The following is a 17,954-nucleotide window of genomic DNA, read 5'->3' as shown; positions in this document are numbered from 1 at the left end:
AGGATATGTTTTTATGTCCATGTGGCCAAAGACATCACCAACTCCACAGTCTAGATTACAGAAAAGGTAAAGAAAGTATGGAGGGTGACCCAGGTTCCTTTTAAAGGGTAGGATGAGGAATTAGGAACATCATATGGGCTGGAAATCAGTCATAGGGCCACTTTGAGGAAGGCTAAGAAAGGCAGTGTTTAGCTGGGGAGCCATGTAACCTGCTAACACTCAGATGGAGAGACGGGACTACTAGCAGTCTCTGGGCTGCTAAAGATGACTTCATGTTTGGTTGCCTCAAATCTATTCCTCCAGACAGAACTGGATTTTCAGATGGCTTGCTAAAATTCTGAATCAGTTTGTAGTCTTTATTCAGCTTTTCCTGCTTATTTTATGAGAATAGTTAGGAGCTACTAACTAATTTAGTAGGTAAGTCAGAATTCTCAGCCTATTTGCTTTTTGTTAAAGTTCAACTATACACACTGTTGTTTTAATGAGTTTTTGTGAATCTGTTTGAATTTATGAAATGGATTTGTGAATATTTTTTCCTCAAACAATATTGACTTTTATTTCTAGTCAGTGAAAATCAAGAGTTAAAAATACATGAAAAATCATGTGAGTGTCTTATTTTTTGAAAGGCAGTTGAATTAATTTTGGCTTTCATTGTAACGAATTAGAATTAAAACTTTTAGTTCAAATAGAAACCTTTTCTTCACCATAGGTGATTTTACTCATAGAACAACATTCACTAAAATTAAGCTAGATTAGGGAAGACTGATATTATTAAGCAGAAATGAGTATGATTTGATCAGGCTAAGAAGGAAAGCGACCTGTTCTTTACATGAAGACATGGCCGTGTTCTTATGAAGTTTTGTGAACTCTGTTGAAAGAATTGTAATATTTATTACTTTTAGAAGATGAAAAGTTGTTACATGTTTTTAATCGGTTATGGTCATTTCTTTCTGTAGTATCTCCCAGAATCTTGATGTATATTACCTATTAATTTAGGATATTTGGTATGATGTTTGCTCAAAGAAGATTTTGTTTCTGCATTTCTCATGCACCAAGGAACCCTGGTTATGTCATCTTCTATGAGAATCGTGTAGCCTGCGTCTTGAGGACAGTTGTGTAAAGGAGAGTCTAGTGTAACAATGTAGTGTTAGAGAAGCGACTTGAAATCATGTCCATGTTATCAAAGCCTTAAATTTCTCTAATTACATTTCTCCTTTTAATCTTAAATTAGGCCTCAGTGTCTTGTTATGACAGGTGCACCAAACTCACGCCCAGCTTTACTTCATCTTGTTCACGATTTCACAAAAAATGTTGGCTTGATGATCTGTGGTCATGTGCATATGGTAAGTCCTAGTTTTATCTTCCATATTAAAACATTTTACACTCTGTGTATATCATTTGTAATTTGTGAATCTTTCTAGATTTGAAATAATTTGAGTAGCTTTTAGGAAGCAATATTGCTTTAGCTAAGAAAAATAGCCTACTAAGGAGCTAAAAAAAACTAAGGAAGCTGAATGGAATTCGGTATGTGTTTTTTTCTTACTGATAAATCTAATAAAGTCCTGAAACGCCAGGAACATTTACTTGTCAGATATGGTACTGATAAATATTTAGTATCTGGTATGTAAAGAGTAGGGTGAAAGCTGAATTCTTGCCCATTCATTTTAGTTTTATTCATGAGTAAGGAAATTACTAAAAATAGGGGTAAATGTTCATCTAAAAGTAGTTTTATTTTTGGCCTCTTGGCTAAAATCACTAGATGATGGATCTTTTCTGCATAAGAAATTGGAGTATTTATTTACCAGATTAACTTACCTCCCAGGCTCTATTGCGTATTTTATTTTGGTGCTAGAAATGCATGTTATATGCCCTATGTCCCAGCCGCTGCTAGAGTTAATCTTCTGCTTGTAGAGTAGTAAAATGTGTGTGTAGGGTAGTGAAGAGCACACTGAGACACTGACTCCACTTGGGGCCTGCGGAGTTTCAGTTTGTCTCCAAGTAGATCAGTTCAGGTTGGAGTCTTGAGCGTAAGAAATTGCACAGAGGCAATTTTTCTACTAATAATGATAAATTGTACCATTCCTTGTCTTATTTAATTGCTAAGTCATGTCTGACTCTATACGACCCCGTGGACTGTAGCCCACCAGGCTCCTCTGTCCATGGGATTTTCTAGGCAAGAATACTGGAGTGGGTTGCCAGTTCCTTCTCCAGTTCCTTATTCATGTATAATTAAGGTGAACTTTTAATCTTATTTTTAGATTTTTTTTTTCTTAATACACTTTAGGTAAAACATATAATACATTTTATGTGTTGCTTACAAGGATCAAAATAGAATTGCAAGTTGAAAAAACTAATTTCCTTTCATATGTTATGTCATTGTTCAACAGAAGGACAAAGGAAAAAATGAATTTATATAGCTAACTTTGACTTTTAATGATATTTCTAGGTTTCTGAGATTTAATAACTCAGACATTTGAGACAAATGAAAAACAAGATGGGAAACTTTCCATAGAAAAACAGAAGGCTCTTATTTTTCTCTGTGTAATATCGTCTCCATTTTCAGTAATTTATAATTTCTCTCATTTACTACTACCAATACTTATTTATTTTTCAAAGTCTGTTTCCTTTTCTCTTCTTTCTGTGCCTCTGTTCCATCAACACTGTCTTTTCATAGTCTTTATTGGATATAATTCACCGATTTGAGAGTAAAACGCTAGCATTATATTGTACTTCCCTTCTCCCCCAACTGCTATGTTCAGATGCCTTGTTTAAGCCAAGATAACAGGAAGCTTTTTTTATGAAAATGGAATAGATTACCTTTCAGTTAAAGACTTATTAATATTTTTACCTTAAAGGGCCCTCGAAGACAAGCTATGAAAGAGATGTCCATTGATCAAGCCAAATATCAGCGGTGGCTTATTAAAAACAAAATGAAGGCTTTTTATGCTCCAGTACATGCAGATGATTTGAGAGAGGGTGCACAATATTTGATGCAGGTAAATTTCTTACCTCTTTTAAATGATAACATTTTAATTCTGTGTAAGTGTTCAAAATGTTTTTTATTCCAGGTTTCATTATTCACATTAATAAAAATTGTAAACTTTCAACATATGTTTATTACCGTATACCACTACAGTTTGTGTAATTTGAGAGTTAAAAGGACTATAGAAATACTGTGCTGTTAGCTGACAGCAAAGAACCTCTTTGTGAATTATCTTAGCCTATTTCTGTCCTTTTCCTAAGGTATTTCCCATTCACTCCCTGCTTTGACTCACTGGGTTTTTTGGAGAGAGTGTTAAGTAATGGCAGTCCTTATTTAATTTTTTAAGAAATTTTAATTCCTTATTTTATTTCTATTATTTTACTAGTTCTAAACTTAGACTTATTGTGGGTTTTGTTTTTGGCATAGTAACCAGAATATGGGATTTGGAATCAATCCTAGGTTTAAATGCTAGCTAGCACTGCAACTTCCTTATTATAGATTTTGGACCAAACAAAAAAATTATTTAACTTCTCTGAAACTCAGTTTCCTCAACTCTTATGGTTGTAGGAAGACAGTGTTGGCCAACTTATTTTTATAGGAACCTCTTTCTTCAAAAGAAAACTTCAAGCAAAAGCCCCTTGTTTTGCTTTGCTTTGTTTGAGCTGCTTTGTTAAAATAGAGTGGGAGATTCAGAGTACTGTCACTGGCCTTTTTCTATTTTGTGTCTTTTAAAACTTGACAAACATGTGGTTAAGAATACCCTAGGCAGTCCTCTGGAATAATAAGAGGTAGAAGTAGGATTGCTTTGACAGACATAAAGCCTTATCATAAAACTATAGTGATTAAGAAATCGTGGTGTTGAAATAGGGACAGACATTTCAACTGAGTAGAAACTGAGTCTTTGATATAGGAAATTAAATACATGACAGAGGTGACATTGAAAGGATGAACTGGGAAAACTGATTATGTGAAAAAAATAACAGGTCTTTATAAAGATGAACAAAAAATATTTCCAGGTTGAGTTGAAAGACCTACACAAGAACAGAAAAATTTTTAAGCTTTTAAAAGAAAACAGAAAATAAATTTTTGATCTTGGACTAAGGAAGAAGTTTTTAAATGAGACACAAAAAGTTGAACTATGAAGAAGAAACCAATTTTTTTTTTTAGTTAACATATAAAACTGCTTCTTAAAGAAAGCATGAAATGAAAAATGAAGCCACAGACCTAAAGGGAGAAAACATGTTATCAGCAAAAAGAATATGGGCCACAATATATAAAGAAATACTGTAAATCAATATGAGATTTTTTTTAAAGGAGTAAAAGACATGAAGAGGAAACCTAAATGACAGAAGTTAAAACTAAAACCATAGTACAGTCTTTAGTGCCTTTTCTAGTGGTGGTAGATTTGAAGCGCTTTAACAGACCAGACCCTGGGAAGAGGAGACTGGACTGGTGCAAAGAATTTAAGAAGGCCTGCACAAGTTATTTAGAAGATAAAAGATAATCAGGAGCAAAATGATTGGATTAGTTTGTCCTTGATTTTTCCCTATTTAAAGTGTGTTCACCTGGAACTGTATTTTACTCAGAGATCAGAGTATTGACACCATGGGAATAAAGGTTCAGCATCCTAGATGTTTCTTTGACATCTCCACTAATAACCTGCTGGAAGAGCTGTCTTTGAATTATTTTCTGATATGTGCCCCAAAACATGCAAGAACTTTCATTGTCTTTGTACAGGTGAAAAGGGGACTGGGAAATCAACTCAGAAGCCATTATATTATAAAAGTTGTCTCTTTCACTGAGTTGTCAAAGATTTTATGGTTCAAGGTGGTGACTTCAGTGAAGGAAGGAAATGGACAAGGAGGGGGTATCCATTTAAGGAGCATTTTTTGAAGATGAGTGTTTTGCTGTTAAACACAATAAAGAATTTCCCTTCAGTGTATCCGCGGGAAGGATACAAATGTCTCACAGTTCTTCATAACAACAAAATAAACTCCTCATTTAGATGGGTCTCATGTTGTTTTTAGGCAAGTGATTGATGGTTAAGTTGTGAGATAGAAAACCAGAGAACAGATGCAGCTAGTAAATGTTTTATGAAATGCAGATACATAGTTGTGGGAAGCTAGTTCCCAAATCTAAAGAAAACAGAAGGACTTCTGAAGAAATCTGACTGTCTGGGCCTATCTGTATGTGGTCTTGCTCAGTTCCGTTCAGTTGCTCAGTCGTGTCCAACTCTGCGACCCCATGGACTGCAGCACACCAGGCCTCCCTGTCCATCACCATCTCCCAGAGTTTACTCAAACTCATGTACATTGAGTTGGTGATGCCATCCAACCATCTCATCCTCTGTCATCACCTTCTCCTCCCACCTTCAATCTTTTCCCACCATCAGGGTCTTTTCAGATGAGTCAGTTCTCATCAGGTGGCCAAAGTATTGGAGTTTCAGCTTCAGCATCAGTCCTTCCAGTGAATATTCAGGACTGATTTCCTTTAGGATGGACTGGTTGGATCTCCTTGCAGTCCAAGGGACTCTCAAGAGTCTTCTCCAACACCACAGTTCAAAAGCATCAATTCTTTGGTGCTCAGCTTCCTTCATAGTCCAACTATCACATCCATACATGACCACTGGAAAAACCATAGCCTTGACTAGAGAGACCTTTGTTGGCAAAGTAATGTCTCTGCTTTTGAATATGCTGTTTAGGTTGGTAATAACTTTTCTTCCAAGGAGTAAGTGTCTTTTAATTTCATGGCTGCAGTCACCATCTGAAGTGATTTGGAGCCCAAGAAAATAAAGTCTGCCACTGTTTCCACTGTTTCCCCATCTATTTGCCATGAAGTGATGGGACCAGATGCCATGATCTTCATTTTCTGAATGTTGAGCTTTAAGCCCACTTTTTAACTCTCCTCTTTCACTTTCATCAAGAGGCTTTTGAGTTCCTCTTCACTTTCTTCCATAAGGGTGGTGTCATATGTGTATCTGAGGTTATTGGTATTTCTCCCAGCAATCTTGATTCCAGCTTGTGCTTCCTCCAGCCCAGCGTTTCTCATGATGTACTCTGCATAGAAGTTAAATAAGCAGGGTGACAATATACAGCCTTGACATACTCCTTTTCCTATTTGGAACCAGTCTGTTGTTCCATGTCCAGTTCTAACTGTTGCTTCTTGACCTGCCTACAGATTTCTCAAGAGGCAGGTCAGGTGGTCTGGTATTCCCGTCTCTTTCAGAATTTTCTACAGTTTGTTGTGATCCACACAGTCAAAGGCTTTGGCATAGTCAATAAAGCAGAAATCGATGTTTTTTCTGGAACTCTCTTATTCTGTGATCTATCAGATGTTGACAATTTGATCTCTGGGTCCTCTTCCTTTTCCAAATCCAGCTTGAACATCTGCAAGTTCATGGTTCACGTACTGTTGAAGCGTGGCTTGGAGAATTTTGAGCATTACTTTACTAGTGTGTGAGATGAGTGCAATTGTGCGGTAGTTTGAGCATTCTTTGGCATTGCCTTTCTTTGGGATTGGAATAAAACTGACCTTTTCAGTCCTGTGGCCACTGCTGAGTTTTCCAAATTTGCTGGCGTATTGAGTACAGCACTTTCACAGCATCATCTTTTAGTATTTAAAATAGATCAACTGGAATCCCATCACCTCCACTAGCTTTGTTCATAGTGATGCTTCCTAAGGCCCACTTGACTTCACATTCCGGGATGTCTGGCTCTTGGTGAGTGATCATACCATTGTGATCATACCATCTGCATTATAAATTTTTAAAAATATGTAACTTAACACTTCAAACTTATATATGCCTAGATAATGGAATATACAGTAAAAATATAAGGAGATTTTGAGAAGGATTCATAGTGTGCTTATATGTATTCATCAAGCTTTTAAAGTGAGTGGTGATTATTACTTTATTCACTTTTTGTATGTAAAATATGTAAATATTTCAAACGGAATGCTACCCCTCATCATAAGGTTGTTTCTAGTGCTTAAATCTTGCTTACTTTTGTATAATTTATAGGAACACTTTGATAATTACTTTATATATTTAATAAGTGTTATAAAGGAAATGAAGGAAAATACTTACTTAGAGCAATGTTTCTTAACTTTAGCCTGCATCAGAATCACCTATTGGACTTTCTAAAACACAGCCTTCTGGGCCCTGTCTTTATAGTGATTCAGTAGGTCTAGGGTGAGGCCCAAGAATTTGCATTTCTAACAACTTTTCAGGTGATGCTGCTGCCATTCCAGTCCAGGTACTACACTTTGAGAACTATACCCTCAGGGGTTTTTGTAGTATATATGACAGTATTGTAAATTTGCCAAGAGTGAGGAACTATATTGCTTAGCATTCTCTTCCACCTAACATGCTCATCCCCACATGTCATGACAGTTTCACCAGTGTGGGCAAAGGGAGCATCAATATCATTCTGAGACTGCCTTATAAACCTGACAAACGCTGTTCCTCTTACAAAGATTCTCAGGAGATGGTTTATTGCAGTGGCAGAGTGTCTGAGGAACACTGTTTTAAAATACCCTTACAAATTGCCTCTTTAGAACTAAACACTGAAATATGAGTACGAGTTGAGTATGAGTTGCAACTGAGAGTATTTCTCTTTCGTTCATACCTTCTCAAAACCCATTACATAAAGTGGCAAATGCCTTCATGTCTGTTGGAGGTTTATAATCTTTGTCAAAGTAGTTTGTGCATTGATTTCTTTATACAGTAACTTATAGTTCTAGAGATGCTGTTTTATATGGGTTTCTTTTATTATACATTCTGATTTTTTAAATTTCTTTGTCACTTCATTTATCAGGTTACTAATTATAATCATAAGCATTTATTTAGAGATTCCCTGTTTTAAGAGGTTGAGTTCAGTTCAGATGCTCAGTCATGTCCGACTCTTTGTGACCCCATGAATCACAGCACGCCAGGCCTCCCTGTCCATCACCAACTCCCGGAGTTCACTCAAACTCACGTCCATCGAGTCGGTGATGCCATCCAGCCATCTCATCCTCTGTCGTCCCCTTCTCCTCCTGCCCTCAATCCCTCCCAGCATCAGAGTCTTTTCCAGTGAGTCAACTCTTCACATGAGGTGGCCAAAGTACTGGAGTTTCAGCTTTAGCATCATTCCTTCCAAAGAAATCCCAGGGCTGATCTCCTTTAGAATAGACTGGTTGGATCTCCTTGCAGTCCAAGGGACTCTCAAGAGTCTTCTCCAACACCACAGTTCAAAAGCATCAATTCTTCGGCGCTCAGCCGCCTTCACAGTCCAACTCTCACATCCATACATACCCACAGGAAAAACCATAGCCTTGACTAGAGAGACCTATGTTGGCAAAGTAATGTCTTTGCTTTTCAATAGGCTATCTAGGTTGGTCATAACTTTTCTTCCAAGGAGTAAGTGTCTTTTAATTTCATGGCTGCAGTCACCATCTGAAGTGATTTTGGAGCCCCAAAAGATAAAGTCTGACACTGTTTCCACTGTTTCCCCATCTATTTCCCATGAAGTGATGGGACCAGATGCCATGATCTTCGTTTTCTGAATGTTGAGCTTTAAGCAAACTTTTTCACTCTCTTCTTTCATTTTCATCAAGAGGCTTTTTAGTTCCTCTTCACTTTCTGCCATAAGGGTGGTGTCATCTGCATATCTGAGGTTATTAATATTTCTCCCGGCAATCTTGATTCCAGCTTGTGTTTCTTCCAGCCCAGCGTTTCTCATGATGTACTCTGCATATAAGTTAAATAAACAGGGTGACAATATACAGCCTTGACATACTCCTTTTCCTATTTGGAACCAGTCTGTTGTTCCATGTCCAGTTCTAACTGTTGCTTCCTGACCTGCATATAGGTTTCTCAAGAGGCAGGTCAGGTGGTCTGGTATTCCCATCTCTTTCAGAATTTTCCACAGTTTATTGTGGTCCACACAGTCAAAGGCTTTGGCATAGTCAATAAAGCATAAATAGATGTTTTTCTGGAACTTTCTTAGTTTTTCCATGAAAAGAAATGCAAAAAAGCAAAATGGCTGTCTGGGAAGGCCTTACAAATAGCTGTGAAAAGAAGAGAAGTGAAAAGCAAAGGAGAAAAGGAATGATATAAGCATCTGAATGCAGAGTTCCAAAGAATAGCAAGAAGAGATACCAATGCAAAGAAATAGAGGAAAACAACAGAATGGGGAAGACTAGAGATCTCTTCAAGAAAATGAAAGATACCAAGGGAACATTTCATGCAAAGATGGGCTCGATAAAGGACAAAAATGGTATGGACCTAACAGAAGCAGAAGATATTAAGAAGAGGTGGCAAGAATACACAGAATAACTGTACAAAAAAGATCTTCACAACCAAGATAATCACGATGGTATGATCACTCACCTAGAGCCAGACATCCTGGAATGTGAAGTCAAGTGGACCTTAGAAAGCATCACTATGAACAAACCTAGTGGAGGTGATGGAATACCAGTTGAGCTATTTCAAATCCTGAAAGATGATGCTGTGAAAGTGCTGCACTCAATATGCCAGCAAATTTGGAAAACTCAGCAGTGGCCACAGGACTGGAAAAGGTCAGTTTTCATTCCAATCCCAAAGAAAGGCAATGCCAAAGAATGCTCAAACTACCGCACAATTGCACTCATCTCACACACTAGTAAAGTAATGCTCAAAATTCTCCAAGCCACGCTTCAGCAATACGTGAACCGTGAACTTCCAGATGTTCAAGCTAGTTTTAGAAAAGGCAGAGGACCCAGAGATCAAATTGCCAACATCCGCTGGATCATTTTAAGAGGTAGTCTTGCCAATAGCTTGCTTATGGAGCCCTTTGGCAGTAAGACAGTAACACTGCTAACTTCTTTATTTCCCACCACCCCGCCCCCTTTTTTTTTTAAAGGCAGGAGCCACTTGATTGTGAACTGAATTTTAAATAGTCATTTTAAATTAGTAGAAAATTCTTGTTTTTACTGAAAATTCATATTATATCATGATGATCCTTAAACCACATGGATCTCATCCAGTCTTAGTGTAGCTATAATTACCTTTTTTCCTGGGCAAAACTAGCCTAGAATTATCCTATAATATATACTGAATGTTTCTGAAACCTTTTCTTTTCTTCATCAGCTTCATTTTGAGGTAAGAAGCAATTTTTTAAAAAATTTTCTAAAATAAGGTCAAAATCACTTAATATTGCCAATAAGAATATTTAAAACTAAATTATACCCATGTCCTGTAGCTCCTTTCCATATATATAAAATGCCATAATATTAAATTAATTAAATAATAATTTGAAACCATCACTATTAACTAAACCTTTTAAAAACAAACCATCCAAAACATGAAGCCAAAACTATAATTTTTATCAGTGATTCTTAAAGTAATAGAAATCTTACTATAGTATTTAACTGGATAACCATGATATTTGGAAATGTTTTCACTTAATAGCCAAAGACATAATATTGAGGAAACAGCTGTTCTTTCTGCCACACTAAAAACAGTTACCAAAAAATAAATAAACAAATAAAAAGTTACAAAATAAAATGATACAAAGAAAATTATTATAAAAAACTAAATGCATTTTTTGTCAGCAAATTCTGGTGGAGGATATGCAAAAAACATTGCTAACAATTCAAAGAAATGACAGAGGGAGAATGTCTTGATTGAAACTAGAGATATTTGTAACAATCTTCAGATGATTGCACTTTGCTAAATCAGTTTCAATTATGGAAGTTCACAAAGAACTTATTTTCTCTGAGCCAAAAGAAATACGTTCTAGAAAAGACATATTTTCAGTAATGGTATTTCTTTAAAATACTGGATGTTTTATAGAAACATAAAATATTACTCCTAACTAAATAGCTACTTTGATTGTAATTTACAAAGGATTTAGGATGACTGATGTGAAATTTCTTTACTCAGTCATTCAAGAGAAAGTTATTACGATAATGAAGTTGTAAGCAGAAGTGCACAGAATACCTCAGGATGTTTAATGTTATACAAATAAAACCTTTTAATTATAATAAGATTGTGCAAAAGTTTGTGATGAGAAAAGGAATAACTCTGACATTATTTTGTATTATGAATAAGTTACCAGTTGTCTTGTAGCTTAGTTCTTTAAAAAAAAATATATATATATGTAAAATTGAAGATATTTCTTGGTTTTCACTTACCAGAAAAGTGAAACAAAATTATGCTCTGTAGTTAGTAGCCACCTTGCTACCTAACACTTAGTTTTAAAAAACAAAAGTAAGTATTTTTTATCTGTTTCCTAAAGGTAAATGGTTGTTCATAATTCTGAGTTTAAAAAAATCTTTTTTGAAATTTGCACATGAATAGAACATTTTGGAAATGACTGTGAACTTCACATGGGTAGGCTTATTGCTTTTGTTCCCAAGTTATCCAGTCTTTAGGACAGTGGCACATGGTCAGCTCTTGAAAAGTACTTGAATTAATCTTTAACCAAAAATGATTTAGGTATATCATGTATAAAAACTTAAGTGCGACCTCAGAGCACATAAAAACTTAATTCAAAATGGATCTAAGATCCACAGATAAGGGTAAAACCATAAAGCTCTCTGAAAAAAACATAGAGGTAAATCTTCATGATCTTGAATTTGACAACATATTCTTAGATATGGCACCAAACGCACAAGCAGCAAAACCAAAGATAGACAAGTTTGACCTCATCACAGCTAAAAACTTTTGTACATCCAAGGACATTATCAAGAAAGTAGAAAGGCAACCTACAGGATGGAAGACAACCTTTTCACATCATATATGTGATAGTCCTAATATCCAAAATGTATATAAAATTCCAAAGAAACAAAAAAAACTCTATTTAAAAAGGGGCAAAGTACTTGAATACACATTTCTCCAAAGATATAAAGATAACTAATGAGCACATTAAAAAATGCTCAGTATCATTAGTCATTCAGTTCAGTTCAGTCACTTAGTCCTGTCCAACTCTTTGTGACCCCATGGACTGCAGCACACCAGGGCTCCCTGTCCATCACCAACTCCTAGAGTTTACCCAAACTCATGTTCATTGAGTTGGTGATGCCATCCGACCATCTCATCCTCTGTCGTCCCCTTCTCCTCCTGCCCTCAATCTTTTTCCAGCTTCAGGGTCTTTTCAAATGAGTCAGTTCTTTGCATCAGGGAGCCAAAGTATTGAAGTTTCAGCTTCAACATCAGTCCTTCCAATGAACACTCAGGACTGATCTCCTTTAGGATGGACTGGTTGGATCTCCTTGCAGTCCAAGGGACTCTCAAGAGTCTTCTCCAACACCACAGTTCAAAAGCATCAATTTTTTGGCACTCAGCTTTCTTTATAGTCCAACTCTCACATCCATACATGACTACTGGAAAAACCATAACCTTGACTAGACAGACCTTTGTTGGCAAAGTAATGTCTCTGCTTTTTAATATGCTGTCTAGGTTGGTCATAACTTTTCTTCCAAGGAGTAAGCGTCTTTTAATTTCATGGCTGCAGTCACCATCCGCAGTGATTTTGGAGCCCAAGAAAATAAAGTCTGCCACTGTTTCCATTGTTGCCCTATGTATTTGCCATGAAGTGATGGACTGGATGCCATGATCTTAGTTTTCTGAATGTTGAGCTTTAAGCCAACTTTTTCACTCTCCTCTTTGACTTTCAAGAGGCTCTTTAGTTCTTCTTCACTTGGGCAATGCAAAATCAAAGCTATAGTGTGAGATACCATTTTATACTACTAGCTTGTATATAATTAGGTAAACAAACAAGAAATAACAAGTGTTGCTGAGGATGTAGAGAAACTGGAGTGTTTGCATTGCTGGTGAGAGTGTGAAATGATACAGCTGCTGTGGGAAACAGTTTGGTGGTTACTCAAATGTTTAAACAAGGAATTACTGTATATCCAATAATTTATTACTCTTAGTCATATACCCAAAGAAATTAAAAGCCGGGAGTCAAAGAGATGTTTTTAGGCCAGTGTTTGTTTCAGCATTACAGTAGCCAAAAGGTAGAAACAACCTAATTATGTATCAGCAGATGAATGGATAAACAAAATACTGTAAATACATAGAATGGAATATTATTCAGCCATAAAAAGGAGAGTAGTTCTAAAAGATGCTGTAACGTGGATGAACCTAGAAGACAGTATGCTAAATGAAATAAGCCAGGGCCTGGAGGGAGGAAAGAATTAGTGTTTAGAGAATTTCTGTTTAGAGTGATGGGAAAGTTTTTTGGAAATAAATAGTGGGGTTGGTTGTACAACACTGTGAATGTGATTAATGCCATTGAATTGTGCATTTTAAAATGGCTAAAATGGCAAACTACTTTATCTTTTATGTGTACTCAGCCTTGAGAATAGGATTTTCAGTGTGTTTTAAAAATATTATAAAAGAAGAAATTAATTGGATTTGGGGGCATATTTGTTAAGCACATTGAATTGCAACTCTGCACGAAGTTGCAAGAACAGTTGATGGAATTCTAAACTGTAGCCAGCAATGCATGTCTTCAATTTGGACTTCTGATCAGGTTTTAATGGCTGTTATCAAAATATATATATAATTGAGAGTATCACTGTATTGTTATGATTTTTATGAAGGGTTAAGTATATTCCATCATCTTTCTCTTACTAAAATCAAAAATTTTGATAAGTCATGAAAGTACAAAAATTTAGAACTTTTCATCTGTTTAATTTTATCTTCTATTTTTATATGTTTAATCATAAGTAATATGATTTATATAGTATATGTAATTTATTATAAGTATGCACGTATTGCTCAAGAATTTTTACTGATAAGAGTGCACAATTTTGAAATGTTTAGAGTCTGTCCATTAGGATATTGTCATTTAAAAACCATTTTGTGAATAGCGTATCTTTAAAGTTGTATTTTTTCTGTGTTTTAGGCTGCTGGTCTTGGGCGTATGAAACCAAACACACTTGTCCTTGGATTTAAGAAAGACTGGTTGCAAGCAGATATGAGGGATGTAGATATGTATATAAACTTATTTCAGTAAGTATCCTTTTAATTCAGTAATTTAGTTGATTGAGAAAGTACTGATTTTGAAAGCTTGCACTGGTTTTTGAAGTCCGTTCTTACATAGTCTTTTCTAGTAAAAGGATAAGAATGAAAATAATCACTTGGAAATTATTTCCATTTCCTTTTTAAAATGCACTTAATATGTTTGCTTTTCCGCACCTTTGAGTTTACTATTCACTTTTCAGTGGTATTGTCAATGAAGTTTATAAGATAGCTTAGTTTTGATTTACATCAGTTTACAGGTTGTCTTAGAGAAGGCAATGGCACCCCACTCCAGTACTCTTGCCTGGAAAATCCCATGGACGGAGGAGCCTAGTCGGCTGCAGTCCATGGGGTCGCTAAGAGTCGGACACAACTGAGCGACTTCACTTTCTCTTTTCACTTTCATGCATTGGAGAAGGAAATGGCAACTCACTCCAGTGTTCTTGCCTGGAGAATCCCAGGGACGGGGAAGCCTGGTGGGCTGCCGTCTATGGGGTCACACGGAGTCGGACACGACTGAAGTGACTTAGCATAGCATAGCATACAGGTTGTCTAATGAGTTCTTATCCTTTTGTTACTTTGTCTTTCTGATATTACTATATCCATGTTGTTATTAATTTTTGCATATGTATTTTAATATATTACAAATATGTTTTGGAACTGAATTTTTTAATAAAAAATAAAATTTCTTTTTATTTTGTTAGATTTTGTTTTTAAGCTTGAAAAGTACTTTCTTTTTCTATAATAGTATTCCTGGTATTTATTTAGCAAATCTCTTTGTCTCGTCCACATGAGCATAAGGATTCCCTCTCCCTACATCATAGTTGATTGAAGAGTAGCTTCTTCTTGTCATAGCTGCTGATGAAATAGAACAGTTCACTCTTTATAAAGTAATTTCTTAATAAAAATTTTCATTTTAAAGAAAAATTTATATCTAGTAAAATAACTCTTAAGACCAGATTCACATCCTATTTCTCTGTGAATTTTTGTCTGTTTATCCTTAACTAACTGGAGCTGCTTCCCTTCCCAGAGCTCCTATTGTGTCTATTGATAGAACCATATAATTATTTGCCTGTGTCACATATAATATTTTTGTTTTTGTAGCTGCCTTGAAACATTTTTGTGGAAGTACCCAGGTCTTATACTTTATTTTTATAAATCTCCTTGTATTGATTAGTAAAATATGCCATACATAAGATTTCCCAAGGAATTGTTAAGTGGTTTTAGTAAAACTCAAGCTCTGCTGGTTTGTCAGAGGTTGTGACTGTTCTTCGGGCTTGTTACTTGTTTATAAACAGCATTTCATTCTCCCTTTCTTATTCTGTGGTCTGTACTTTGTATACATGGGGATCAGGGAAAGAAGGACAGTATGAAAGAAAGAATCCATCATGTGGGCCTTGAGCCAGGGAGTATGCTTTTTTCCTTTGCACATATAAGAGCAGTGAGATGGAATAGTTATCCTAGAAGAGAGAAAAAGGGACATTTTGCAAATAATCATTCGTTTTTTGCTGTGTCTGTAATAATGGGAGCCCTGAAAGAAGGGAGTCTTATCTGACACTGATCTTGCAGGAACTGAAGTGAATGTTTGCTCTGAAAGTCCGGTATTATGTGTCAGGCAGCAGTTTTAAATAGGTCAAATATTGCTCTCTGGTTTCTTAAACTATAAGAGTTGGTGGCTGTTTGAAAGCAGTGATATGGCTTACTCTTTTATCTTGTGACACTTATGTTTTGGCTGTGATTTGAAATACCTGAAACAGTTGAGGTATACTTTATTTACTATATATGTATTAACAGTATGGAGGGTCTAAAACTGCAAATCAATTTCTATAGCTTAAAGAAATTATATAGATTATAGGAATTTCTATATGTTACAGCAAAAATATTTAGCTTAGAGCTATATTCTCTGAATTTTCTTAAAGGAAATTGATTTTGGTTCAGTTACTTTATTAACTATTTAAAAAAATACTTGTAGTTATTTCTTTTCTAAGAGTTAATTAGACTTCTGACAGTAGAGCTGAGAATGTCTATTCATTTTTTCTCCAGTGAATCTCTTTTGACCATGTTTAAAATTCAACCAAGGAGAAATGAGGTTGTCTCCCTGTGATTTAAAACAACAATGATAAGAGACCTTTTACAATGACATATTTATCAATAGGAGCAAAAATTTGATCATTTTATTAGTTTTCTTTTTGTTATGTCTAGCTATAGGTTACCATATCATTTTTATATGCATATTATAAACATTGATTACTTGTGTAAGTAAAGATAATAACTAGAGAAAAGCCTGCTGCCATTGGGCTTCCCTCATAGTTCAGTTGGTAAAGAATCCACCTGCAATGCAGGAGACCCCGGTTCTATTCCTGGGTTGGGAAGATGCCCTGGAGAATGGATAGACTACCCACTCCAGTATTCTGGCCTGGAGAATTCCATGGACTGTATAGTCCATGGGGTCGCAAAGAGTCAGACACGACTGAGTGACTTTCACTTTCACTCCAGGGAACAATAAGTTTTTTAAGTGCCTTTAACAGCTTAGGTCTACATGATTTATGATGTTAACAAAGTTTTCAGAATTTAAGTCTGGTTTTAGAGTTGTCTTCGAGGTTTTAATGTATTTTACCTATATATAAGACACTCCTGTTTTTGTTTTTAAAATAATTAAAAGGGCATATCAATACATGTCTGCAAATGCATATATAATCTTAGGACCACTTTTTAAACCAGTTTTGTAAAAATTTTTTTTTTTGTATTTTATTTTATTTTTTTACATATTTACTATTTTTTTAAATTTTATTTTATTTTTAAACTTTACATAATTGTATTAGTTTTGCCAAATATCAAAATGAATCCATCACAGGTATACATGTGCTCCCCATCCTGAACCCTCCTCCCTCCTCCCTCCCCATACCATCCCTCTGGGTCGTCCCAGTGCACTAGCCCCAAGCATCCAGTATCGTGCATTGAACCTGGACTGGCATCTTGTTTCATACATGATATTTTACATGTTTCAATGCCATTCTCAAATTACTTGAAAAATACCCTTCTCCTTTCATAAGTGATAAGGGATCCCTTCATACTATACAACCTGGTCTCATTCTCAGAACCTGTCTTCTTTGCCTTCACATATTTCTCTTGGCTTTAAATGTATAAGCCTAAATTATATATGATGGGATTACTGAAAGTTTTGTTTTTTCCTGTAATTTTAGTCTGTTTCTGATAGATAAAACTATAGTTACTGCTTTAAACCACTACTGTAGGTAAAATGTCAATACTATAAAGAACTATACTTAAGTAGATTTTAGAGGTGTTACGGAAAAAGGGGATGGGAAATGGTATAGGTTTTGAAAGTAACATATGATATCACCATAATTTTCAAAGCATATTTGAACAAATCAGATATTTAAACCTGAAAGTAATTTTAGAGATTGTCAACTATTGCCTTTATAGAGAAGGAGACTGAAATTTTTGTGATTTAAAAAAATTGCTGTTTTTTTCATGTTACAGTGATGCTTTTGATATACAATATGGAGTAGTAGTTATCCGCCTACAAGAAGGTCTGGATATATCTCATCTTCAAGGACAAGGTAAATCTTGTTTGAGATAAGATATATGTATATCTTAATATATTCTTAAGTATATCTTAAGAATAGTAATTACTTTTTTAGAAAAACGTCCTTCAATACTTTTAATATTTACCATCTAATCTGTGTCATATACTTACTGTATGTCATTTAAAGATCTGTTTGGCACCACCAGAGTTTGTATTTTCTCTTTGTACCAATCTGGATAAAAGCTAGTAATTACTAATATAATACAATTCAAATTGTAAGTTTAAGAGAAACAAATGTTAGCTATGATTGTAGTTTGGCCAGATTTATAAAAATACATGACAAGTAAAATAATCAGAGGAAAACATTTTAGACATTTTCATGTTTATGAAAAGTGTACTTTGTACATAGAGGCATATTATTAATGAAAGATTCT

At 35.3% G+C, this 17,954-nt stretch overlaps 1 protein-coding gene across 1 annotated transcript in view; it reads left to right on the top strand.

Annotated features, from left to right (window-relative positions):
• The window catches only part of SLC12A2 (solute carrier family 12 member 2), a 93,650-nt gene that overhangs the window by 60,332 nt on the left and 15,364 nt on the right, over positions 1–17,954 (top strand). The window contains exons 16-19 of the mRNA XM_086410497.1: positions 1,232–1,343; positions 2,856–2,996; positions 13,858–13,964; positions 17,475–17,554. Coding sequence (XP_086266623.1) covers positions 1,232–1,343; positions 2,856–2,996; positions 13,858–13,964; positions 17,475–17,554 — 440 coding nt within the window. The remainder of the gene's footprint in view (positions 1–1,231; positions 1,344–2,855; positions 2,997–13,857; positions 13,965–17,474; positions 17,555–17,954) is intronic.

Source organism: Bos grunniens, chromosome 7 (assembly GCF_055505025.1).
Source record: "Bos grunniens cultivar Pamir isolate PY7600 chromosome 7, Bosgru_T2T1.0, whole genome shotgun sequence".
In the NCBI taxonomy this organism is placed as follows: Eukaryota; Metazoa; Chordata; class Mammalia; order Artiodactyla; family Bovidae; genus Bos; species Bos grunniens.
The sequence above is the reverse complement of the archived record's forward strand: the minus strand, read 5'-3'. Positions and strand labels throughout refer to the sequence as shown.